We start from the raw sequence: 26,872 nt of genomic DNA, 5'->3' as shown, positions 1-26,872 counted from the left end.
GTAAAAAGTAGTGCCGGTCAGTTTGGAAATCACCTCAGGCACATGCGCGGCAGCAGCAGCGCATCATTCACTTCTTCTCGGTAACTTGGTGGAGGTAAGACGTGAAGAGCTTCTTAATTATCGCTCTCAGCTTTAAAGTTATATTTTCAGGCGTGTGGCACTGTGGCTAATTGTATCTTAATGTATATAAATGTTTTTTGTTTAATTAGTGGAATGGAATTGATTAGGTGAAAAAGGGCGTGTTTGACCCCTGGCGTATGACTTTCAGATTATGGTGAATTAATGTCTGATATTTATCCATGGCTCCGCTCCAGGAACCTCCACCAAGATTGGTGATATTCTGCAGCAGGTCTACGGCTCTCTGGTCTGAGGTTTGAGAGCGTAGAGAAGCCAGCTGCATCCAGAAGACCGTTTCCTGGTCTGTGTGCTAACATTAGCCTCATCTCACTGCAGCGGTGTGGCCTGTTTGCGCAGAGACGTGAACTGAGCGCTGTTTTACGAAGCATTTTCGGCAAAATGCCCCACTTCGGTTCAGCTTATTAAGATGTGGCCAGCTCGCTGATCACTATGTTCCTTTCCTTTTGGATGCTGTCCACTTGCCTTTCTGTCTGTTTGTCTTAAATATTTCTCTTGCTCTCCACTGGGGGGAAAAGTGGCGTAAAGTGAACGTGACTTCCAGCGCATCCGTCGCACGGCGTTTGCGCCACCGGCGTTGTTCTGCGCCACAGACAAACGTTATGCGACAGAGACATTGAGACATTATAAAGTCACGATTTTGGGGTAAGCAGGCAATTCCTGCTTTAATGAGCCTTCAAATATAATCCTGCTCATCCTAATTATTTATGTAAGCTTCGTATTGTAATGTGTGTATAACTATATATTAATAATTATGCATTTCCTATTGCAGTTACATTTGTTTCCTCATTGGTGCATTGTGCTACGGCAGCATTGCGGCGAAGAAAGAAGCCTGCTGTCCTCTCAGTGAAGATACACTGCCGTGTACTGGTCGTTAGAAAACCAGCCGGTTACAGCTTGTTCCACACACAGTTCGTTAACATCCTCAGCCATCTTTACCTGGCTACAAATTCATTCTTTTTAGCTTAAAATGGGTGTATGTTCTAAGTGTCTAAGACCAAATAATCATTGAATGTTCTAGAAAGGAAATAAGCCTAGTTCTAGATAACGCATCTTTCTGAATAGATCTTCTCCATTGAAAAAGCCAAGCTTAATTCCTCTCTGTAAAACTAACCAGAAATGATTGCTATTATTAGCCTATGTAGCTGTGCTTTTTGATTTTTGAGTGTATTTTATGTAATGTTGTGAATATTGGGCTTATAATACACAGTAGTTTGGCCCTGTTGATTTGTATGGACGATGGGGAAACGAGACCCTAAAGCTTTGCATGTATACGTCTCAGTTTTACTATTTCTAACAAATGATATTTTTGTTAATGTGACTTTTCTAAGTTGAAATCAGAGCTCTGAGGCCTGGATTACACTCCTGACATTAGATCAGAGTTAAGCACTGCTGTAGTTTTGTCTGTGGGCAGGGAAGGTACGTTATTATGTAATTGGCTCTGTTGGCTCTACACAGCGCGAGGGAGGAAGAGGAAGTTTGTGTTGCCCAAACACACACTCGGGTTTATTAGAGGTTTTGTGTGCTATTTAAACAGGGATATGGCTTCTGCTAATTGTAGGTGTTACTGCTTTGAAACATTTTCAAAAGGGCAGCAAATTTAAGGTTATATTTAGTTAGACACAAGTGGTTTTCCTCTTGGACACTTAAAAAAGGCACTTTAGTTCAGTGTGGAAAAAATTCTCAATCACTGAATGCAGCTTTTCAAAAAAGCCTTTCATTTAAGCGAACCCAGAAAGTATGAGTCAGCTTCTTAGAGGAAATATAGCATACCCTTGCGGTGACTCAAATGAGTCAATTGAACTCAAGGTGGAGATTGTCATTTGCCAGGTGTTAGTCATCCTGATAAATAGTAGAACTAGTAATGAATAACTACTGCAAGGGAATAATTATTCCAACTTTCCCTTAATGCTCGCCAGTACGTTTGTTTCTAGAGCTAACTGCAATGCTGTAGAGTCTAATATACCTCAGTCATACACCAACATTGTGTAAATTATTTGCAAATATTTCAGTCTTTGCTCTAGAAGGGGTTATGAAGTTTCACCATGGGCAAATATGGATCCGTCACTAATTACTTGATCCATGTAAAAAAGCCTACTGTCAGGAACTGAATGTATTCGTGAGGCTGAGGCATTATTTTCTGCCACCACTCAATACTTATGACCTTGAGCTTAACATGGGCGTACTCTTTGCTGCACCCATGCCTATCGCCATAGCAGCAGCAGCGATTCAGCAGTGGATCGGCATTTCAGCTTTTGATACCATGTCAGTTTTAATGATTTAGGGATATGTTATTAAAATTGACTGTCTTAATCACTTATGTACATCGGTATAATTTCAGCACAGGTATCGGTGTGTTATATCTCTAATTCATTATAATTTAACACATTTTGAGAAGCATAAAATTAGTGGTAGGTTAATCCTAGCTGTTGAGATTGGTTAAGTGTGTTTTTCTGTTTAATACCCACCCTGTCTTTAGTCCCCTCCCCACTGCATCACCAGGATGAAAAGCACTCGGCTACTCCCGTGACATTATCATCTGCAGTGTAGTATGAAAGATGATGCAGTGGATCAGGAGTATAGTCCTGGCTTTAGAGTGGACATGAAGCCAGAGATGCATTTATTTGCTTTTCTTTATTATAAATATTAATTTATTATCATTTATGTATATATTTTTTAATGTTGAGATAACAGGAAAACTCAAACTGCTTTAATGGATCGTCTTATCTATCTCGCCCTGAAGGTAGTAAAGCATTATAAACTCTAAAGCCAGGACGTAAATGGAAGCCTGTTACTAATATTAGTGCAATATGATCTTCTTGTGGTGGTCGTGCTTAGCTGCGATGGTCAGCACTAAACAAGTTCATGTTTACATTGACTCATGTTGGTCCAGGTTGTTAGGAAAGGCCGGCTCATCAAAACAAGTCCATGTGTGTTCGGCTTGTGTGGTTTATCCTCTCTTAAGAGAAGAGGATTTAGTTATCAGGCCTTCCCACAGTATGGAGGCGGCAAGTTTATTTCAGCAGAACTCCCAGTCGGGGGCCGTCTGACCTGGGAAAGGACACCGATTACGCTGGGGCTGCTTGAGAGGTCTGTACTAGCTGCCAGATTTGTTTATGGGTTTCAGAGTGGCAGGAAGATCTGCAGGTATGTGGTTTTAATCTCTGTAGTTGTAGTTATTGTTCATTGTGGTCTTTTCTGATTGAATGCATTTGACCTTAGTAACAAGGGAAACACAGCATGCCATATAAAGTCATGCCTTTCCTCTGCCCGTCATTGTTTTTGATATCCTTAGTCTTTTGCCTTGATTTCCACCCAGCAGAACCACTTGCTGAACAAGCTAGAATTGGGTGTTTTGTAACTGTGGTTTGTTCAGATTTATGTTGCACCAATCCATTAACCATAGATTATAAACCTGCGGTGAGTAGGGTTTTTGAGGCATGTGGCATGCTCCCAAGCTGCTACAGTTGGTAATTAAATGGCACCAGATCCAGGCTTAATTGTGGAGCACATGACTGATGAAATTAAAACTAGTTTGTGTCGAAAGCAACAAAGCTTTCATTCATATGGTATACTTTTTGGAGATCTATCAGCTGTGGGATTTGCTAGGATTGCTTTCAAGCTCCTAATGGACATTGCCCATTGAGAAACAATATTGCTGTCATAGCAACAGGTTTTTTTAATTAATGCTCTTGTCGCCTAGGTCTTTTTGAAAGTCTTTTGACATCAGGAATGGGCAGGTCATTGTGGACAAACTCTACATGTGCGTTGAAGTCATAACTCAGGCATTTATTACTGTATTTCCTGTCAGAATGGGCATTTCGACAAGCCTACTATGACTGTAGTTCATGTGCACCAGTGTATAGATATTCATCCTTGTCTTAGTCAGGGGTGTGTGTGTTCATTTTGATGTGAGATTCCTCACGTAGAGCAGCTCACTGACTCAGCCCCTCACCCCATCAGTTTAAACCACATGAACCATGGTTGCCGTTGGTAACCACAGGCCATCATGGAAAATTCTCTGAATAAGAGTGGCTTTTTAAGTCAGATGAGCATTTGAATTCACAAAAGTTTACCAGATGTATCCAAATCTGCCTACTTTGGTGCTTTCTCTTATTTTTAGGACCTCTCCCTAACCACCAAAGCTTTTCTTGAGTTGAGTCAGTGTTCTAGCAGAGGGAACCTGTCTGCTGTACATGAATATCTACAGCTATTGTAGATGGAAATCTACAATTTAACCACTTTTGGGTATTTGGACACTGGGCATTATTGCACAAATAAAATGAGTATCCAGTAAAAATTTCTTATTTTGTAATCTTCGTCAAGAGAATTTTTTATTAAAATTGCATGTAGCTGGTCAGGTGGTGATGTTAGGAAGCCCCCCCCCCTTTTTTTTTTTTTCCTTTATCAATATCACTCAAATTCTCTGCATTGTTGGTGCTATTTTAGGCTACATTTCATTACAAACTTTGAGGTTCTCTTCTGTATCAGCAGCAATTTGGGACACGATCCACTTGTTTACTTTACACATAAATCCAAATATGCCTTATTTGAGTATCAGAATACTGAGATGTTTGTTTGGTAGCGCACAGAACACATGTTCATGTGAAGTCTGGCTTTTTATGTCCAAATATATACCTGGTTAGTTAGTTAGAAGACTTCTGGGTTAAGTCATCACTGGCGTGTCTCTGGGATCAGAGCTAATTGTGGTTTGTGCGTGTCACGGGTAATCTCTCATGTTAGTCCTGTTTAAGGAGATGAATTCAGGTGAGTGTGTGTGTGTGTGCGCATCTCTTAACTAATTCACACATTAAAAAAGAAGGGGGGAAAAAGGTGCCTTATATCATGCCAAATGTGAAAAACTAAACTGTACTCACTGCCTTGTTGGCTGCTCTTTGGACTTTTTTTCCTCAGCCTCTGTACATTGGAGTGTTCTATGTGTGTAACCTTTTTCCACATGATAAGATGGTCTCACCAGTTGGAGTGGTTAAATTTTCCAGGGTATCCAGTGTGTATACGAGCTCATACTTTAGATACTGATGTCACTTCACACTGCTGTGTGCCTTTATCTGTGTTATGCATGTGTACATGAATCCTATAAAGACTTGCTTATCAGGAGTTTGATGGTATTTTATCTATAAGGATGTGTCATAGGAGCAGAACACTGCAGCTTTATCTGCATTTTTGTTTTAGTCTCCTTTTTATGAAATATACATTTTTCAATTATTAATGGTTTGCCACAATGCAAAGCAATGTAAAATATTCAATTTAATCAAAGCTCTTTACCACTGCTGCCCCAAAATGTTCTGCTGTTTTTTGTGCTTGTTAGTGACTATTGTCCATGAACTTGGTGTGTTCCTTTTCATGCCCAAAAGGTTTATACAGTGTAGCTGATGTATCTTCATTAGCACTAATTTCTTGCTCTCTCTGTGTTTTAGGACATTACCTGCCTGTTCTTCTTTCGCCATGCCTCACTCAAAGCCTCAGGATATGGGCACTGCCTTCATTCAGACGCAGCAGCTCAATGCTGCCATGGCTGACACTTTCCTGGAGCACATGTGCCTGTTGGACATTGATTCGGAACCCACTACTGCCCGCAACACAGGCATCATCTGCACCATAGGTCGGTAGTTCAAAGGCTTAAATAGCTCCCTGTTTTTTTTTTTTGTTTTTTTTTATTAGTAGGTTTTAAAAATAAGAGCAGTATTTCAAACGAGTGCCACAGGAAGGCAGTGTGTACCTGCAGCGCTTTGTCTCCTCTCCTTCCCTTAATGATTTTGTTGCTAGTTTTAGTGACTTTTCAGACCTAGTGAGTTATTTAAAAAACAAATAACCTGACTAGCAATTTGAGGCATTCAGCTTTGTTCAAACAGTAAATGGGTCTTATGAATGTATGACATGGGGCCAAAGGCATGATTGGACCCAGAAACGGTGAAACGTCACGTGTGGCATCACACTTAACAAGCAGATACCAGTGATTTTACCAACCTCCCTCAGCTTGTAGAGAAAGTACATTTCCTGGTGTTAAGTTTTGCCCTAGTATTGTATCAGTATCGAGATGTTTAGGCAGGTATCTAATCAAAAGTCATAGTTTTGGTATCGTGACACTAGTAGTAGTAGATTATTTAAGTTTTTAGTAACTTATCAGCATTAACAATCAATACCAATTCTACCAGTAATATTAGTATCTTACAATAAGTCATATGGTTTCAAATTTGTATTTGCTTCTAGCACAAAATTCTCTGCCTGTACCTACATGTATGGTGTCATTTTGTTTAATTGCTTCAGGGCCGGCCTCTCGTTCTGTTGACATGCTGAAGGAGATGATCAAATCTGGAATGAACATCGCTCGCTTGAACTTCTCTCACGGGTCACATGAGGTTTGAGCTTTTCTTTTGTTAAAGTGATAACACAAAACTGTATTTACGATGTGCAGTTGGAGGACTTAACCTCAGTCCTATTTTATATACTTTTCTCGGCCAAGGATTTATCTGCTTCAAATGATCTGTTGTGTAAAGAGTGGGCCAGAATGACCTCTGTCTTGGTTGTGGTGTGAAGTCTTATCTGTTCTGAACCCATACTCGCCACTTTGATGTTGTACATTCAAGCCAGTTTAGAAACATCTAGAACACAGGGAGAATGGTAGGATATGATTAATATTAAGTTTATGGACCAGATGCCTTGATTAATTAAATAAGACTTCAAACAGCTTAGTTCTCCAGCTACAATAAACAGCTCCAACAGGGTTTGTGGTAAATAGAAGAAACGTCTGCCAGTTATCAATTACAGAACAAAGATCATATTTCTTTTGTAATAAATAATATTTACATTTTTAATTACTTTTTTTTTTTGGTCAGGGTTAGGAAATGTAATGGGCAGAACCATTACTTGAGCTAATTCATGTATACCACCAGACTGTGATGTTACCTTGAAGCTCAAATATTGGGGACCTACTCATTACTCAAATAAAAACTGATATTTCATTATTTTTTTTTAAAATTGTGGTCCCTTGTAGTCCTCATTTAAACATTAAAAGTATAGAAATATATCCCTGACCCATTTATCAGTGTCATATTTTTAAACAGAGCTCTGATCGTCTGTCAGTAAGTAGAGGGCCGCATCCCAAAGTAATGCCATACTTCCTACAGAGTGCACAAGAGGATGATAAAGCTAATACGGACAGTAATTTAATGTGAAACATGAACACTACAGCTCAAATTTTCGACATGCACTTTATGAATGTAGAAACTGTTTGACAGACTGTGCCCTACACTCCGCCCACAAATTGATGGAGTGTGATACTTTGTGTGTTTCCTTGGCCTCACTGTCAGTATTCTGCTAGCTGCATTATGCATGGCTATCTGACGCCTCCTACGTGCCATGCCAAAGTGGCCAACTTGTGATTGGTCCTTGCGCGTCTAGGTCAATTTCCTTTTACTGCAGTAGTAGGCGGTTCTTGGCCATGTTGATTTCTGAAAGGTACCGGACTCTCTGTAGAGTTTAGTAATGCGAGACTAGGTGTTGGGTGACATTTGGGATTCGGCCTTGGCTTCACTGTGGCATGGAAACCTCTCACTGATCTCTCTTTATTAAACTTTAAACAAAACCAGAGATACTGTTTATGATGAAGGTTGCCATTAAACATTTTGAAAGAATCTGTTCCACAGATCAACGTCGCTAACAGATTAAGTCTGTTATGTACACAGAAGGGTGGGCTTCTAGTTGATGTAAGACTCTTTCCAGCACAGAGAGATGGAGCTGTCTATGAAATACATTTATCTATCTTTCCTGTTAGTTTACATTAGTGTTGAACTCTGAAACCAGAAAAACAGTTGCCAAAATGGTGCCAACTCCCCAAAAAAAAAAAAAATCATGTGACTGTTACACATGAATACATGCACTTTTAATTACTGCTCCAAATTGGAACGGCCTTTTATTGAACTCTTTCAACAGTAATTATATAGCCATGTTTGACCTAGTTGTAATGCCTAGACTATAGCCTTGGCTTGGTTTATGATGACATCGGCTTGAAAGCCAGTCCCCAGTAATGACCTGATTATGGCATGACATTCTGAACGCACACCCAGGTGCCTGTGACCTAAGCCAAATGTTTCACTGCTGATATGCAAAGACTTTGACCTCCAGATGAAGTGTTGTTTACATTGGCAAATTGAGTTTTCTAACGTAAGATGGGTATAAGTCTGAGAAATTTATGAGAACTGATGTGCGTTTAAGTAATCGTCTTTAAAATTCTCACCTCTTTCTACTCTAAGAAATAGATTCTAACTGTTGTATGGACTTTGACAAAAAGTTCGGATATGAGATGGGCTGATCTAACTAATTTTCTATAAATACTGTAATTTTTATGTAAGATCTTTTAAAATGTGCACAAGAAAATATGGAAGACGAGCTCATTTTTAAACTCTAATAATTACAAATATTAGGTATAGCAAAAACAAGGTAAATGAAGCATTATGTAATACCTCAGCATTGCCTGATATTACTGTTCCACTTGTACATAACATTTATAAAAAATTACAAGTTTGGTTCTTGAAATTCCTGACTGTGGCAAATGTTTAAAAACCTAAAGTCTATTATTTCATACTCATAGAATTATTCAACAATATGAAAGCATCAGCACTCCTAAAATTTCTGTCAGTAAAGAAACTTAAGCAATACACATGACGGACTTAAACTGATGGCAGCCTCAACCTTTCTAAAATAAAAGTGTATTAGTAAATCAATTACATCTTACTGCCTTGGCATGAATGTGCCCTTATGGGTAGATATGGCGTTAAATACTAACTAATTATTTCACACTCATTCATGAATATTCCTATACTCCTTTCAGTAATGTGTTTTTGATAATTTTATTTATTTTTATTTATTTTATTTTTTTTAAAACAGTACCATGGAGAGACCATTAAGAATGTCCGTGAGGCATGTGAGAGCTTTGAGCCGGGAAGCATCCACTACCGCCCTATTGGCATTGCTCTGGACACCAAGGGCCCAGAGATTAGAACTGGCCTTATCAAGGGGGTAAGAACATTTACAGTTCTGTGCTTTAGGATTTATCAAAATTGTTTGGGAATTGTATTATAGTTTAATGTAGTTGGTCATTTATATATGACACTTTTTTGCCTGTTGTGTTCATATACTGTATGCAGCATTTGCCTTTGTATGGTTAAATAAAGAAAAAAATTCTTTGCAGCTATATATTAGATTTCTGTGCTTTTCATTCTAGTCTCAATCATCTCCCAAACAAAAGTCTAGAAAGCATAAACATAGTAACAGCATGCAAATTTTTAATAAGCAAAAGTGAAGTAAATCCAGTTCGTAAGAATTCAAAAGTTTGTGAACTATGTTAGAACCATTATTACATTACCAGTAAAGGATGGTGAAAGTTTAGGGAAGAAAGATGCTATATATATATATATATATATATATATATATATATATATATATATATATATATATATATATATATATATATATATATAATATGGACCAATTAAAGTGGTCCATATATATAAATTTTTTTTTTTTTTTTTTTTTTTTTTTTTTTTTTTTTTTTTTTCCCCCCACGATTGGTTTTTATATGAATTATAGCCCAAAGTTCATCACTAACCTCGCTTTATCTGCAGAGTGGCACTGCTGAGGTTGAACTGAAGAAGGGAAATGTAATCAAGTTGACCCTGGATGATTCCTTCATGGAGAACTGCGATGAGAGCACTCTGTGGCTGGACTACAAAAACATCACTAAGGTGGTGGAGATAGGCAGCAAAGTCTACATCGACGACGGACTGATCTCTCTCCAAGTTCAAGAAATTGGTGAGCATTATATATACACTTGCAGTTATGACAATAAATATATTGAATATTACTGAAATTTAATGTTAATGCATTTATTAAAATGTTATTTTTAAACTTTGGAAATTAACAATGAATAGTGTGTATTTATAGTTGAAAAAAACATAAATCCAAATTGTATAAATAAAACTGGATTTCACGGGGCCCTACATTTATTTTGAAACTCTTCTTGGAATCTTCTTGCCTTGGCTAAAAAAAATGCCTCATGTTTCTCCCAGGTTCTGACTATTTGCTGTGTGAAATTGAGAATGGAGGTATGCTGGGCAGTAAGAAGGGCGTAAATCTGCCTGGAGCAGCTGTTGATCTGCCAGCTGTGTCTGAGAAGGATGTCAAGGACCTGCAGTTTGGTGTGGATATGGGAGTTGACATGGTCTTTGCTTCATTCATCCGCAAAGCAGCTGATGTTCATGCGGTCAGGAAGGTGCTAGGAGAGAGGGGCAAGAACATAAAAATCATCAGCAAGCTGGAGAATCATGAGGGAGTCCGTAGGTAAGAGTCGCAACACTGCCTGCGCAGCACATTTAAACTGTTTTGGAGTGGAGGAATGGTCAAAACGTCTTTGAATAAATTTGAATCTGACAGAACTCTTACTGAGTGATATCATTATGACCACCTCCTTTTTCGGCACTCGCTGTCCATTCTCTGTCACACTGCACATAGACTTTGTAGTTCAAATTGCAGACAGTGATCCATTTGTTGCTGTGCATATTGTTTGCCCCCTTTCAAAGGTGAGGACCACCACAGAACAGGTATACACTGGGTGGTGGAACATTTGTTGCTGCACAGTTTGTGTTGATTGTCCTCTAGATCTTCAACAGTGGTCACAGGACATGGGTGACTGAATATTTTTTTGGGAGGGGGGGGCTTTTCTCTGTCCAGCTGTGACACTGAGGGTTTTTAAACTCCAGCAGCACTGCTGTGTCTGATCCACTCATGCTAGTGCAACACACCACCACCACCACCACATTGATGTTACTGCTGCCCTGAGGATGATCCATAGCTAAATCATATCTGCTCTGTGGTGCCCTTGTGTGGGTCCTGATCTTTTGAAGAACAAGGTGAAAGTAGGTTAACAAGCTATGCAGTGCAATAGATGGATGAACAGTGAGTCTAGAACCAAGGAGGTGGCCATATTATGGCTGATTAGTGTATGTTGCTAAAGATTTTAGAATGAGGCATAATGTTGTACATGTCACAGTGGTCACTTTTCATTTGCATAAACATTAGAAACGTTTCCTTCCTTTTGTACACCAAGTTTATTCAAATGTGCAAATTTGATTGAATATTACAGTTAATGGATATTAGTTGTAAACCTATTAGTCTTTCATTTGCAAGGATATTTACGGTGTCATCACTTGTCATTCTTGCAGATTCGATGAGATCATGGAGGCCAGTGATGGTATCATGGTTGCCCGTGGTGACTTGGGCATTGAGATCCCAACAGAGAAGGTCTTCCTTGCTCAGAAGATGATGATTGGACGCTGTAATAGAGCTGGCAAGCCGATCACCTGCGCAACACAGGTCAGTGAGACTTGGGAAGGTATTGGAGAACTGTCTAAACTCTGGTAATGTGTGGCTGTTACTGACTATCAAGAAGGCTTTTGTGAACATTTTTCCATTCAGGTTTAACTTGGAAAAACTTGGTGGATGGGGAAGCCCACTCTAATTCCATAACTTTATGATTCCATCACTTTATTTTGTGAATTTGAATAGGAATTAAATATTTAGAAAAATACATTATTAAACTATTTTGTAAACCTTTATTTTAATGGGATTTTTGCTTGTGATAACTCTCCATTGTACATGCATTTTGCTCCATCTAGTGTTTCCTTTTCTTGGCATGACGGATATTACAGATGTGTTCAAAGCTTGTGTTCTGTTCACGCAGATGTTGGAGAGCATGATTAAGAAGCCCCGGCCCACACGTGCAGAGGGCAGTGATGTGGCTAATGCAGTTTTGGATGGTGCTGACTGCATCATGCTAAGTGGAGAGACAGCCAAGGGGGACTACCCTCTAGAAGCAGTGCGCACACAGCATATGGTGAGAGCGCCCCCTATTGACGATTATTATATATATTTTTTAATAATATCATTTAAATCTGTACCTAATCTCTATCTTTGCTTCAGTATATGCTCATGCATTACTAAATTATTGAACTTTCTGTTCTTAATTAGTAAAAGACCTGATAAAATAATCTGGGCTGCAGATAGATATTAGGTATAATTTCAAAGGAACATTCCACAGAAAAAGAATAATTAAATCATTAAGATATACATACACTTCTATAGTGGGGAATATCCTTTGTTTTTGACGAATGTACTCTTTAAGAGACACTTCACAGAAGATGTTTAATAAAATGGCTACGAATACAAAGCCAGAGACCTTTATACTCCCAATAGCTCTTTAATTAGTTTATAACATAAAATAACTTATTAGTATTTTGCTTTGTGTGAAAAATGCAGGGTGTTTGTCAATATATTACCCTGAGGCAGGGGTTGGGGATCTGAATAAATAATGAAGTTAATCTAAATATCACAAAAAGATTCAATCTTATCCTTGCACCAATCAGGTCGACTGTACTTTTGACATGACGTTACTAACACTGCATTGGCAAACAGTCTCTCACTTGCAAATGAACTAGCTAGCAAAAGCAGATAGCTGTATACACAATTCAGTTTAAGTTGACAAACCACACTCCCTGCGCGCGCACCGACACACACAGTACTGCTTAGTCTACATAGCGGTCCATGAGGTAGAACCACTTAAAGCCCTGCCCTGAACTTTCTCCCCAATTAACTGTTATTAATCTTTATCAGCGTTCCATATATTACCCAAAGGATCGTAGTAGGTCCATCTGATGGATTTAGATACCAAATAAAGCTGGTATTTTGGCTTTTAGACAATGTCTGATTTCCTGCCACCTACAAAGGATCACCCAGAATCACATTGTGTACATCAAAAGAATGTTCAAAAATACTTCAGTGGAATACCCCTTTTTCGCTCTTTTTGTTTTAATGGCTGTTTCCAGATGTTTTTGCATCCAAGCATGGTGTGCTATTCTTTATTTTATTAATGTTTTATGTGCTTTGTTAATTTTTCAACACAGACTAGGGCCAGCAACAGAACAGCATGCTAGGTTAAGAAACAAAATAAAAAAATTGGTAAAAGAAATGGGGTTGTGCAGCAGAATGGCTTTTTCCTCTTTCGCTGTAACAGCACCAACCCTGCTATGAATAAATGTTCTTGCTAGACTTCTAATCTTGTTCCGTATTTTCTCAAATTCCTTACTCCTCTTGAGCTATGCTCCCACAAACTGCTGAATCACCCCGACAGTCCAAAGTGAAATGGCAAAAAGGAGTTCTGTGCATGGAGAGCATGACCTTGACCTTGAACACAGTGACTTCTTGAACATTTATCTCAGACAAAGCTCTTTGCTTTCCTCTTTTACGGTCTTCTAACAACTATTCTATATTGTGTGCTTTTCTAAGCTTTGCTTTTGTCTTGTGTTTTCCTCTTTAATGTTTTATGACATTTTGGTGAAATAATTTTTCAAGGAATATTCCACTCAACTTTGAATTTACACATTTCCCCTGGCTGCAAACACATGTAATTGGCTAAGGCATGTACAGAACTAGAAGTTAAATCACTACCTTCCACACAGCAGATTGGGACTTATTTTGCAGCTCTGGCAGGGACACCGTACTTCACTAGTATGAGTCTTTGTCCAAGATTATATTGGCCTTTGTAACATAATTAAAAAATATGTTGCGCTAGATAAAGTTGGGGACAACTGTGTGAATTAAATTTAAGTGTGAATTAAAATTCCTTTAATGCCCCGTCATTAAAATATCAGACCTGGTGCTGTTTCTACCGTAATGCTACATCAGTGCGTTACATTATTTAAAGATAATATACATTTAGAAAAGGTTTAAATTTTGTATATACATTTTGTACATACCATCTCAAAATATTAAAGTGGTGTATGGGGAGGTTGTGCTCTGTCAGACTGCGTTGTCTGTGAGCACAAAGTCGAGTGAATTTAGCTAAACAGAGCCTGACGGTGCACACCGACACACGTGTTGACATTAAAACACTGTTTCTGAGAGAGAGCAAATTTCAGTGACTGGTGCTGAAGGAACAGAAAAGTTTGAATATAAGCTAAATGGCTTGTGTTGAAGCCAGCTGTGCTTCTACACTGTTTAGTAGCACAGCTGGCGCTAACAAGTACTTGTGGTTTAGCACACCACAGCAGATTTTCCAGCAAATTGAGGCTCAAAACACACTTGGAGCATAAAGCCACATACCTGTGAGCACAAAGTCAAGTGAAGGATTTTGAGAATTTTGTCTGTTTACTGCTTTCTTCCTCTCTTTTAACACAAACTCAACGCTAGACTTACAATTGCAGTGGGCTACTGGGCTTGTGCTTTTCTCCACCCATTTTCAGACCGTTACATCAACAGTCAATGAGCTCCCACATTGAATATTTCACATTATTTTAGTTACTGATATAAGTATGAATTAAAATGAAAATAGCAGCTTAATTTGCTTTAAGACTGACAATTTTATTAAATTGACGGAAAAACCCGAGCTCGCTACGGAAATTCTTGAACGCAACCGCGACGTCACTGGTGGACAACAGCTGAACAACGCCACGGTAAAACACCGTTATGACTGACTTGGACTGCAAATTTTCTAGTGCTGGTTCTTCAGATTCCGATGATATTCAGACACTATAAACCTCCATAATGCAGCTACGTAGCCGAGTATAATCCGAGCCACCGAGTTAGCAAGTCAAGCTAATGTTAACTAACACCAACTAAAACAGGCGAAGTAAGTGTCCTTACCCTGTTTACCTCCAACCAACAATCTTTTAAACCTTATTCTTTGAATTAGTAAGAAATAACATGTTTTCTGACTATCAATAAACACAAGTTAGGAACTCAAATTCCACTGTATTTATTTGTTTGACACTTTCATATCGCTGGTGCTTAAAGACACAGCACAGAAATTTGACACCACACACGTCATAAATGCCACCCTCATTTGGAAATACGGTCCACATTTTTAAATGTTATACCGCTCAACCCTAATACGTACATGTTTTTAAAACCAAACAATTAAAAAAAAATGCAGGTTCTGTTTTACTGACTGGGGCTTTAACTTTATTTTTTATTTATTTATTTTATTTTTTTAAACATGCATGTGTTCAATTCCATTTACTTTAAAGTAACCCTCAGTGTCTGAAGAGGTTGTTTAAATTATTTGCACATGAAGTAATCAAGGATAATGATTTGCTGGTGATGGGCACAAATTATAAAGCCTAGGAAAAAAAATCAGTTCTTTAATGCTGACATAAAGTGAATCTGGGCTGATTTTTAACATGTGCATTGTTTTTTGTTTTGCTTATTATTGTGATCTAACACTTGCACTAATTCCTTCCTTTCCTTCTTCCTGTCTTTTTGCCCAACACCGCTCTCCCTCATTGCCTCACCACACTGCTCCTCTCTACCTCGTTTGATCCTCTCACCTGCTTTGTCTCTACAACTGCGATTGGCTTTGTTACTTTCTTTTTATATTCACCCCTCTCTCTCACATTTCAATCTCTCATTCTTGCATATTCCCTTTATTGCTTGTTTCCCCTCTTTGCTCATCTTTCCCCTCTCTCTTGCTTTATCCTGTTTTTCTGGTTTTGTGCCACTGTGTGGTGGGATCAGATTGCTCGGGAGGCGGAAGCAGCCATCTTTCACCGGCAGGTGTTTGAGGACCTGCGTCGATGCACCCCTCACTCCACCGAACCTGCAGAGGCTATCGCCATCGGGGCTGTGGAGGCCTCCTTTAAAATCCTCGCTTCCGCTTTCATAGTACTCACGGGCTCTGGCAGGTAGGCAGGCCACTCTAGAACACAGGCCATGTTTCAAGGGATCGATAAATAGGACGGCAGAAAAGATCAGGGACAGAGAGACAGGCAGCGAGACACAGAGAGAGATGGGGCTCACGTTAAACCAGGTAACAGTCCAAAAGTGATAGTGAACATCACTTGTCCTGCAATTGCACATTTGGTTTGGACGTTTAACAGTTTTGACCATATGCTTCAGGCACATACAATTTGGAACTGCAAGTTGCTTCAAGAAGTCATCCATGTTTATAAATGTAATTGATTATAATTATAAAGGCTTGGTAGAACATTTGCTTTCTCTCTCTCTCTGTTGTACTCAAATTTGGTCATGTAAAAAGTTTGGCTTAATATAACCCCTGCCTTCCCCAATTCCACCTTGCTCCACTGGGTGGCACTGTTCCCTCACATGCACTCAGATTGCCAGAGAGGCAGAGGCAGCCACGTACCATCGCCAGCTGTTTGAGGAGCTGAGGCGCTCCTCTAAACTCACCTGTGACCCATCTGAGGCTGTGGCCATCGGCGCTGTTGAGTCTTCCTTCAAGTGCTGTGCTAGCGCTATAATCATTCTCACCAAGACTGGCAGGTAAGAGCAGGACAGACTCTGGAGGAACACGACAGAATTAAACAGGTGAAGTATGAGTAGGATGGTCATTCAAGACTGGAGATGCAAGCAAATTGACATGTTTCACCTGTAGAAAGTCTTTTAGGGTAAGTTAGTTTAACTGCCATTTTAGAAGTTACCAGATATACACAGATTGCATTTTATTTTTATGTAATAAAAGGGGTTCTGTATGGAAAGTTCTAGAAATGTTTGGTTTCTCTAATGCAGCTCATGTAATTTCACGTAGACTTTTAGTAAAATGTTTAATGAGTTTTAAGCAAGAAAACTGACCAATCCATAAGCAATCTCCTGTTTAAACTTTATAAATGTTTGTTTAATTTTACAAAATATGGCATATTTGCATATGACTGGCTTTTAGAAATTAAGATCTGACCTTGAAAGGAGCATTTTAGGCCAGACTCATTTTTTAATGAGTTGAAACAGAAGGCATCCCATCCATAAAGAAAACAAGGTTTTCTCCCCCCCCCCCCCCCCCCCCATTTTCTGAAATGTAAATGGCCTAATACAGCTGTAAAAAGCGTACACTTGTGGGAGGTTAATTTTGTTGTTGGTCAAAGCAGTGACTTCTCCCCTCTCTCTGTTCCCTGTGTTGGAGTATAAATCATGCATGGTTTATTAGGAGAGAACATGTTAGTAGCTGGACAAACTGGTTTTACTGTTCTAACTGCCAACATTTTTGATGGTTTGCATTGGTATTTGTGTGTATAACCTTTATGGGCTGACCCTGATTTCAGCCCCCCTCCACCTTCTTTTAGATTTAGTAACGGCAACATACACTAGTTACTTGTAAATGCTATGTGGAATTACATTGCTGTCCAATAGTAATTTTAGAGCAGAAGGAAAAAAAACCTTTCAGTGGATGTCAATGTTAAAAAAAATAAATAAATAAATTATTAATAATTAATAATGAGAATTTCACACAAGGACAAGTGTTGTGGTAAAATAATGTAGACATAAAATTGACAAAAAATGAAGATGCATTTTTTTCTTTGAGCAGCGACGATAAACTACTCTAGAAGCCATTTATATCTGCTTTGTCTGTTCTGAGTTTTAAAAATGATTAGAGGTTATTTGCCCTGAAACCCCCCTTCCAGGTCTGCACATTTGATCTCCCGATACCGCCCCCGTGCACCCATTATTGCAGTGACCCGTAGTGGACAGACGGCTCGCCAGGCCCACCTGTATCGCGGCATCTTCCCTGTGCTCTACAACAATCCTGCTCATGATGTATGGGCAGAGGATGTGGACCTCAGAGTCAACTTTGCCATGGAAGTCGGTAAGAGGACAAAGCCCGTCATAATCCATAACGTTAGCAAGGAAATCATTTATTACTGGGATTATAAAGCCTTAATATCAATATTGCCCAGTCCTAGTCCTGGAAATTGATTACCTTGTAATTTTTTTATTGTGTTATATGTCCGTTTAACCCCTTTTTAATACCTGCATTTTAGGCAAGGCCCGAGGATTCTTTAAGACTGGTGATGTGGTCATCGTGCTGACTGGCTGGCGTCCAGGCTCCGGTTTCACCAACACCATGCGTGTGGTTCCAGTGCCCTAGACATCAGACCACTCCTCAACTCATCTGTCTGTCATTCCCCGATTTCCTTTAATCCCTTTTCCTTCATGCAGCAGGGTTACTGCAAAAGGCCAGTTTCGGCAACACATTCTTTCAACACAAGTTCTCACATTTTTTGCAGTGGTTCTCACTTGCTGCATTTTCCAGTCTCTTTTGGCCCTTGTGCCAATCTTCATGCTTCACACCTTACATCAGCCAGGCAGTAGAGCTAGAAGTCTGGGCTGTGTTTCTGCAAGCCTGCATAAATATGCAGATTTAGAGAGCTGTGCGACTGAGCTACTGTCCTTGTCCTGCCTTCGATATCATTCCCCTAGAACACTCCAACGGCCATAGAACAATCAGTCACTCCTCTTCCAGCTCTTGCTTCTCTTATTTCATGACTGACTAGAGGGACCCAGTTGCAACCATAGCTGTGTCTGTGTGCATTTATTATTGTGTGCTATTTTTCTGCACTGTGCTAGTGTTTGCACTCCTACATCTACTGTAGACAATGTTACATCATGTATTATACTTGACATTTTGAATTGTGTGAAACGTTTGGGTTCTTGGCAAGCAATGACAAAATATATATATACGTATATTTTTCGTAACCTAAGAGAAATGTTGTTTGCACCCGGTAGTTCTGTTTTTGTTTTGCATTTGGGTCAAACTTAAATTGCAATAAAGAGATGACCGTTGCAGATTTGCTGAAAGAAAGAGTTGTTTAAGCTTGAGAGAATGGCGAGATGTTAGCAGGTAAAAACTCCACCACATGTCCTCCCTTTCTTTCTCCTGTTTTCTCCTCTTGTGCTCACACTCTTGTTCATCTGTATCTGTAAGCTCCAGTGTAAGTGGTGTGTGTGCAGCCTTATATCCACCTGCTTCTCTGATTGTGATGCTAGGACATAGGGATTAAGGGTATGTTGAGAATAAAGTGTATTAACTGTGTTGTATCGTCCCAGACTGGATCAATCTATTAAAGAGAAGAGCACTTATAAAGACTGATTGTGTCACATCCTTTAATTACCTTTTAATTGAAATGGAGCTACAAGAATATACAGTAGGTCTCACATTTGATCTTGAGTCTATAATGTATTATGAATATTACTGAGTGTGTCATGTATGAATGCCTTGGTGAGTAGAGCAGCATCAAAATAGCACATCACTGACAAATCTTCAGCCTGCTTAACACGGGTTACTAGCCAGGTCCATGTGACGCTTCTATTAAGTTTTTAGAGATATGGAATGCTGCAGCTCAAAAGTAAGTTTTCTTGCTAACGTACTATACATTTGCAATGTGAAGTGTTTTGCAACAGTTTTAAAAAAGCTGATGTATGTAGTCTTAAATAGCTTTTGTTCTATTAACATTTTTATTTCTCAATAGCAATCATTAAGTGAAGTTCAAGATTTAAAAGGAAAAAAAAAACAAAACACAAACTTAACCATTTGCGAGCTCGAGTCTGTTTGCGCACTGGAAACCAGTCTGTGTTTAGGAAGCCCCACTGCTTCTTTTTCATGCTAGGCTTTTTCCTCAGTCTTAGAGAAACAGTTTAGACAACGGTGATGTTGAAAAGCAGGAAGTGAGATGAGGATATTGCTCCATGTGTGAGTAATGTTGACTAGTTTTTGCTGTTTCAGATTACTTTAAGGAGGAACTAACTACAAACCCAGAAAACTATGAAAGTAAACGCAGTGCTACAAAACTAAAACTCGAGTTACAAAGGAGCGTGATAATTTAAACTGGACTAAAACTCAAGTCAAGCTGCAGCCACATGGTTGTTTCTTCACACAGCATTCCACCTTTAAAAGACTGCTGAATGTAAAACAACCAGACTGAGCAGCAGTTCCTTGCTGGCTTTAAATCACATTCTGATTCATTTTTAACAGTCAACAGGACTGTAAAAATTCTACTCATTACTCAGGCTGAGCAATATCTATCACTCTGCTGCCCATGGATGCAGAATATAGCCTGGAGGCAGAGGGGGCTGCAGATGCTAAACAAAGAAAAGGTATTTTCAATCTGTGGTATGTGTGTTTTAGAGGAGTGCTTTTGGAATGAAGGCAGAATGCAGGGTGTGAGGAGTCACCTACTCCCTACTACTATATAAAGTGCTTTACTGTGCTGTACCTCACTTACACAAAGACATAAGGCACAACAAAGTGCATAATTATATAAACACTTCATTTTGATTTGATTCATTTCATTCATTATCTGTAACCCTTATCAAGTTCAGGGTCACGGTGGGTCCAGAGCCTACCTGGAATCATTGGGTGCAAGGCGGGAATACACCCTGGAGGGGGCTCCAGTCCTTCACGGGGCAACACACACATTCACACCTACAGACACTTTTGAGTCACCAATCCACCTACCAACGTGTGTTTTTGGACTGTGGGAGAAAACCCACACAGACACAGGGAGAACACCCCAACTCTTCTCAGACAGTCACCCAGAGCATGAATCAAACCCACAACCTGCAGGTTCCTGGAGCTGTGTGACTGCGACACCTACCTGCTGCGCCACCGTGCCGCCCCATTTTGATTTGATTCCACTGTTAAATGGTAAACCTTCATATTTTAACAATTATAAAATAACAGATGATAGTAAAACTCAGAGGCAAGAAACAAAGTGATGTTTTGATGAAGTGATGAGTGTTTTATTGGCATTAAGTAAACAAGTGACATCTTTAAACTGATGAAGCGGAGGATCAGTGGTGGTCCTGGCTGTAGACCACCCCCACCTGTCTCCTAGCTTCATCCATAATCTCAGCCAGCAGAGAGGAGTCAGCATGGGACATTCTGGAACTTTCCTTCAGTCCTGAATAAACAAACATGCCTTGATTAAAATAGTTTTAATTTATTAGAAGTCCTGATTTGTTAAGATCTTGTGACTTGCAGAATATCAAATGTACAGAGAAGTAAAGCACACATCTTATACACGTTATTACAGCAGAAACAAATTAAGATCTATTAACTTCTTATGAAAACATATATGTCTGAGATGTATAATATAAATAGGCTTAAATGAGTAAACAGTGGGATTTGTCATCCTTGCAAATACTTTCCATGTCATAAAAATGCTTCTTACTGCCATCTAGTGGTTGTTATTTCCTTTGCTGATAATGTCACCATTGAGCATCTGTGGATCTATTTAGCAATTTAGAGTTGAATAGCTGTAAAATAATAAATGCAACTCACAAATGCCTTTTTAATAAGCTGTTGTGCTGAATGGATAACACATAAATGGGAGCAGCACAGACACCGTTTTACAGGACATTATTTGAGTTTGGTTTAGAGTGGAATGTTGTGGACAATGGGAAATTCGCCCAGTGATTAACCGTAGGCTCGTGACAATGTGACAGCTTTCATACCGCCTCATGCCTCAGCAGTTCCAAAATGACAGTTTGCCTGCACATCACATAAGAATAATGTGTCACTTAATTGTCTCACCTTTGAGCAGACACTGTCTCACTTCCTCTGCCTCGTATCTCATGCCAGTGCTATTGATGAAGTTGAGAGGCAGATACGGCTCTGGTACAGGATACTGTGTCTCTTTACCATTTACTATCAGTGATGTTGGACACCACATATGAGCAGGAACCTGTTCAGAAACAATGAGCCTCTGTTTATTGTTTTGAAATGTTTAAAAACACATGCACCTCCACACACACACATATATATATATATATATATAAATCATTCTCAGCAATATATGTTTTTGTATACATGCGAAGTTAACACAGAGATCCTTCATCATTCATTTAAAAGTATTTGTTTGATCATTTACCCTGATAGACCCTTTAGTTCCATTGATAATGGCATCGTTTGGAAGCTCCACAGCCACAGTGCAGGTGCACACTGCCAGCCTACCCCCCGAGAACTTCAGAGTGATCACCATGCTCTCATCCACTCCTTCAACACACACAAACACATTACAATTACTGTTCAAACATGTGACTACAGCATGAGTCCTGATAAGGTACTGGAGGACCTTAGTGCACAACATTTTAAAGATGTACCTGCTCAATAACAATTGATTCAGTGTCACACATTAGTATTCATATTGTGGGGTGCTCCAAGTATGCAGTGGTTTGTACCTATCCAAAGCAGTCTCAAGGAAGAAATGACATAAGCGCTCAAGATTTACGGATGCACGAGGGGAGAGAAGGCTAGCATGCCTGGCCCAATCCCAGAGAAGAGCTACTGTTGCACAAACTGCTGAAAAAGGTATAGCTAGCGATAAGAGTGTTGTTAGAGCACACAGTGTGTGTTCACTCCCTCAGGCATCAGTGAACCTTGGGCACTCATGAACCTGTAATCATGTTCACCAACCACAGCATAAAGAGAACACACCATAAGAGCTGTGGTTTTTGAGATGCTCTGGCATTTAAGAACATAACAAATCTGCACCATTTCAAAGTTGCTCTTACCCTTAAGCTTGCCCATTTTTTTCCTGTTTCCAACACATCAACTTCAAGATGTTCACTTGTCTCTTAACATATGCATTGATCTGTGTATACCATATTTTTGCCAACATTTAGTACATTTAAATGATGTGATTCATATCTGAATCAAATAGACAATGCATTTTTGAGAGCAGCTACTCTGAAAGCAGTATGCAGGTACCTCATAAGGGAATGATTTAGAGAGCACTATATTTAGCGTGGCCTAAACAGCCCAAAAAAAAAGAGGCCAAAGACAAAACGTGTCTCAAACAGCAGCGTTATTAGCTGGTCTTAAATGTGTCGTTTTAACTTGAATCTGTTAATAGGGCGATAACTACAGGGTGTTTTCATTTCAGGATCCAGCAATTTGAACAGGAAAATGTCCATTAGGGTCTGCTGTATACAGAACAGAGAGTCTATGTGTCAAAGTCTTGGAGTTGGATTTCAGGGTAGAAGAAGTTCAAATGCATTAATTCACAGTGAAGTTTTCATCGATTAGGGGTTAGCACCTACCTGTTTCAAGACAGACGCCAGTGGCTTGGACACACTCTGGTTTCTCTCCTCCATACACCATCAAGACAAACTGCAAGCAGTAGATGCCTATATCTAGCAGCGCTCCACCTCCCAGCTCCTTCTCCACAGAGCGAGGGGTGTTTAAGAGGGGCACACCAAAGTCAGCTCGCACCATCTTCACTTCCCCCATGGCCTCCTGGGACAGCAGCCTGGAGATCTCCAGTGAAGCAGGAAAGAACCGTGTCCACACAGCCTGGAAAACAGAGGAAATTTGGGAAAAACCAACACTAAAATATTTGTAATACTATAAGTCAAATCTGTAACACATAAAAGCCAATATGAGGTTTAAAAAGAATTCTAATAATTGTGGATCAGTTATTCCCTTCTTTACAAATCAAGCACAGTAATGCATGCAGTATAAAGTTATTAAACATACTTCCATCAGGAAAACATTATTCATCTTTGCTGTGGCCACTAGCTCCTGCACTTCCCTCAGGTTCATAGCCAGAGGTTTTTCACACAGAACATTCTTCTTGGCATTCATGAGTAAAACTCCTACTGGAAGGTGATGAGGATGAATCGTGCCCACATACACCACATCTACAAATGAGGACACAGCTGTTGTTAATGCTCTGTCACTCCAGAGAATTCAGCTTCACAGCTTCACAACTTAAAGTAAATAATTTAATGATTACATAATCTAAGAAATGTCCCATTCCAATAGCTTGTTGCACTACATAGAAAAATAAATAAAGCGGCTACGGGCCTTACCAATGTTGGGATCTCTGGCCAGTTCTTCGTAGCTGCCGTACACCGTGGGAATGTTGTGCCTCTGAGCGAATTCTTCAGCTCGCTGCAGGTTCCTCGCTGCCACAGCCACTACCTGCACAACATGACATCTTACAATTTACACTTAACACCGTCCTGAAGAAAATGGTACTACTTTTATATTCATATGTGACCTCTCAGATTGTTTTATTAGATTTTATCTAGGTTTAGGTTTGTATTGTTTTTTGTAATAACTGAATTCATGAATTGAATATACAAGTTATGATTTTACTTTAAGCACACAGTATTACTTAGGAATATCACCAGTGTGTGAAAGATAAAATATCTCTGCTGAACACCTTTGCTAAAAATATGTAATAATTTAATAAACATAGATAGAAAGATAGATTTTTCGAAATAAACGTTTCCTGTTTTTTTTTTTTTGTTTGTTTTAGTAAAAACATTTTTTCAAATTTCATTTCTCCGTGGATTCAAATGGTTAATTTGATTGTATATAATTAATTGTGTATTAAATTACTAACATTAACCGAATTTGGTTCCGCGACTTTCCCATGTTGTAGTTTCAATAGTCAACCATTTCTACGTAAAATGCCCTTCATCGCAGGCACAACAACTACATTTCCCAAGATGCCTTGTGAGAGCAGTAGGTTTGTTCACACTGTAACAGGGCGCTTATCCAGCGTCGAGCTTTGAGGCGAAGCTAACGTTACTCGAGAAACAATGTACACAATACAGGTAAACAGCATTGAAATAGTAACTCAATATTTTTAAAACACTTGTCTTAATCTCAAAATGACCCAATGCGTAGCGTGCTAATTTATTTTAATGCCATAAACACACAAATATTGCATTATGTTCATTTGTATTCATCTTTTTTAGAGTAAATTTTAGCGCTCATTTTTTTCTGTTGTAGAAGCGACTTTTTCATGATTTATGAAATGCAGGGGCTATTTGGGACGCAGCTCTTGTCTGTGTATTTATCTGTGAATATGGGCCAGAGTGAGCGCTGTGCAGCATATAAATAAATCCTACAAGCATTCAGTCTCTTTGTGACAATAATTCTCTAGGACACATTGACACACTCTGCTCTCTCTATATAAATAAACCCGGGCGCTGAAAATACAACCTCATATGCGAAATTCGCACCCAGTCCACACTGTGAGAAAGGTTTCTAAAAAGTTACAGAAACTCTGAGGACTGCCATAAAACAAATTATTCATATTAATAACGTTTAGCTATCATTCTTACGTCTTAGCTATCATTTGAGTTTTAGCCAACGCTTCACACTGTGAATACACAGACACTGCATTAACACGCTGTCTAATTAGGTCACTTTCTGCGTGAACTACTTTTTAAACGTTGCTAGTTTGCCCTGCAGTACTAAACCAAACAGTTCCTGGAGTCACCGGAGACGCGCAGGGTTAGAGAAAATGCATGGGCTGGTCCAGGTGTGTGTTACCTGGTGGTCCTCCTGAGGGAGGGTCTTCAGAGCCACCGTGAAGTCATGGCTGATTTTCCCAGCGCTGCAGATCCCCCACCTGAATGCCATGATGGCGACTAGGCTCACACTGAAGTGAAAGGGAGACCTTCACTGGATTTATGTGTTCTGGGAAGCAAATCTGGGCGAGTGCCACTAGAGGGCGACACACTACAGTTTTTTTTTTTTGACGAAACGATCCTGTAAGAAAAAAAATGATTCACTCTTTATAAGGGGTGCACTCCTGGAGGATGTATATAGAAGCAAATCTGTCTCATCAGACTTTGAAATATTACCACCTTTGAATTTGTAGCACTGAATTATTTTTTTGCACTGAAATTGTGCGTCTGAATATAATTGCTCTTGAAAAGAACTCGTGAATTTTCAAGAACACGTTTTCACTGTCATTATTCAACGTTAATGGCATAAGTATGAGTAATCGATTCATTAGGATTTTCTCTTTCACCTTAAATGCTGCAGTAGTTGCATTCTGTCGCCGCTAGATGGCGAAATACGAACACAACTTCCACACCGTGGAAAAGTTACACGTTTAGCTTCCTTCCGCGGATATTATCTCTTTATTTTCAGTGTCTCAAAAAATTGAAAGGCTCCCTAAAGACACAATATCACAGACTATTGATATCCTGAAGATGAAGAACTTTTACTGTGGAGATGTTTTGTAACGGCCCTGTGAACATAGAAAGTGACATGATGAATATGTGGAAACATGAACTGTGGAGTAAATGTCCTATGGCATTTTTATTTTTTAATTGTCAGATTATCAAGAATCTGAAATTGATTTTACAGAAGGTGTAGTACAAATATAATAACCCAAAGTGCAGAGTTTAATTCATAAAGTTGTGTTTGTTTAAACACTGAATGTCGGTGTGTGTGTATATTAACAATGTCTGGTTATTTCTGATATAATTATAAACATTTATATAGAAATGTGTGTTTTTAGATTATTTCTTTGTTGTAACAATGCTTCCTGGCAGTAAATCTTATACCGTTGAAAAGCCTGTTAATTTCACTTTTCAATGGTGCCACATGAGTGTGTGGGTTGCACCCATGAAAAGTTTGCCAAATCCTCTCTGCCAAAGTCAATGACATTGTACAACCTATGTTTATAAGTAATTTCTTCAGTTTTATTTGTATAAGCTCCATCTCTCAGTGCTGTTCAAATCAAAGTCAAATGTACATATGTTTAAATATGTTTAAAAAGACAAAGGCTTTCATGGGTAATTTTCACAGACTGTATCCCCACAGTTCATGTTTCCCCATTCTGTCATATCACACGCTGTGTTCACAGGGCCGTTACAAAACATTTCCACAGTAAAAGTTCTTCATCTTCAGGACATCAATAGTCTGTTATATTGTGTCTTTAGGGAGCCTTTCAGATTTTTGAGACACTGAAAATAAAGAGATAATATCCGCGGAAGGAAGCTAAACGTGTAGTTTTTCCACGGTGTGGAAGTTGTGTTCGTATTTCGCCATCTAGCGGCGACAGAATGCAACTACTGCAGCATTTAAGGTGAAAGAGAAAATCCTAATGAATCGATTACTCATACTTGG

The 26,872-nt window shown here is 39.2% G+C and overlaps 2 protein-coding genes across 4 annotated transcripts; one reads left to right on the top strand and one right to left on the bottom strand.

Annotated features, from left to right (window-relative positions):
- On the top strand, positions 1-19,075 carry pkma (pyruvate kinase M1/2a). Of its 3 annotated transcripts, none has more exons than XM_066684373.1 (11): positions 1-94; positions 5,574-5,758; positions 6,424-6,515; positions 9,043-9,174; positions 9,780-9,966; positions 10,224-10,494; positions 11,376-11,526; positions 11,894-12,046; positions 16,319-16,485; positions 17,619-17,800; positions 17,976-19,075. In XM_066684373.1, exons 2-11 carry the CDS (start codon positions 5,602-5,604, stop codon positions 18,080-18,082), a joined length of 1,599 nt encoding a protein of 532 aa, XP_066540470.1. In that variant the 5' UTR covers positions 1-94; positions 5,574-5,601; the 3' UTR covers positions 18,083-19,075. The 3 variants fall into 3 exon arrangements, with proteins under 3 accessions (XP_066540470.1, XP_066540471.1, XP_066540469.1); XM_066684374.1 differs by lacking the exon at positions 1-94 and adding an exon at positions 757-780; XM_066684372.1 differs by lacking the exons at positions 1-94; positions 16,319-16,485 and adding an exon at positions 15,721-15,887.
- A 1,631-nt stretch (positions 19,076-20,706) lies between these two features.
- Positions 20,707-25,434, bottom strand: dhdh.2 (dihydrodiol dehydrogenase, tandem duplicate 2). The gene is made up of 7 exons (XM_066685462.1): positions 25,283-25,434; positions 23,806-23,917; positions 23,471-23,634; positions 23,035-23,287; positions 21,864-21,988; positions 21,527-21,677; positions 20,707-20,894 (listed from the first exon to the last, which is right to left on the bottom strand). The coding sequence occupies exons 1-7, from the start codon at positions 25,370-25,372 to the stop codon at positions 20,785-20,787; spliced, it is 1,005 nt and encodes a 334-aa protein (XP_066541559.1). The 5' UTR covers positions 25,373-25,434; the 3' UTR covers positions 20,707-20,784.
- Positions 25,435-26,872: the final 1,438 nt, after the last annotated feature.

This window comes from Hoplias malabaricus, chromosome 11 (genome assembly GCF_029633855.1).
Source record: "Hoplias malabaricus isolate fHopMal1 chromosome 11, fHopMal1.hap1, whole genome shotgun sequence".
Classification (NCBI taxonomy): domain Eukaryota; kingdom Metazoa; phylum Chordata; class Actinopteri; order Characiformes; family Erythrinidae; genus Hoplias; species Hoplias malabaricus.
This window is presented reverse-complemented; position numbering and strand designations above follow the sequence as displayed.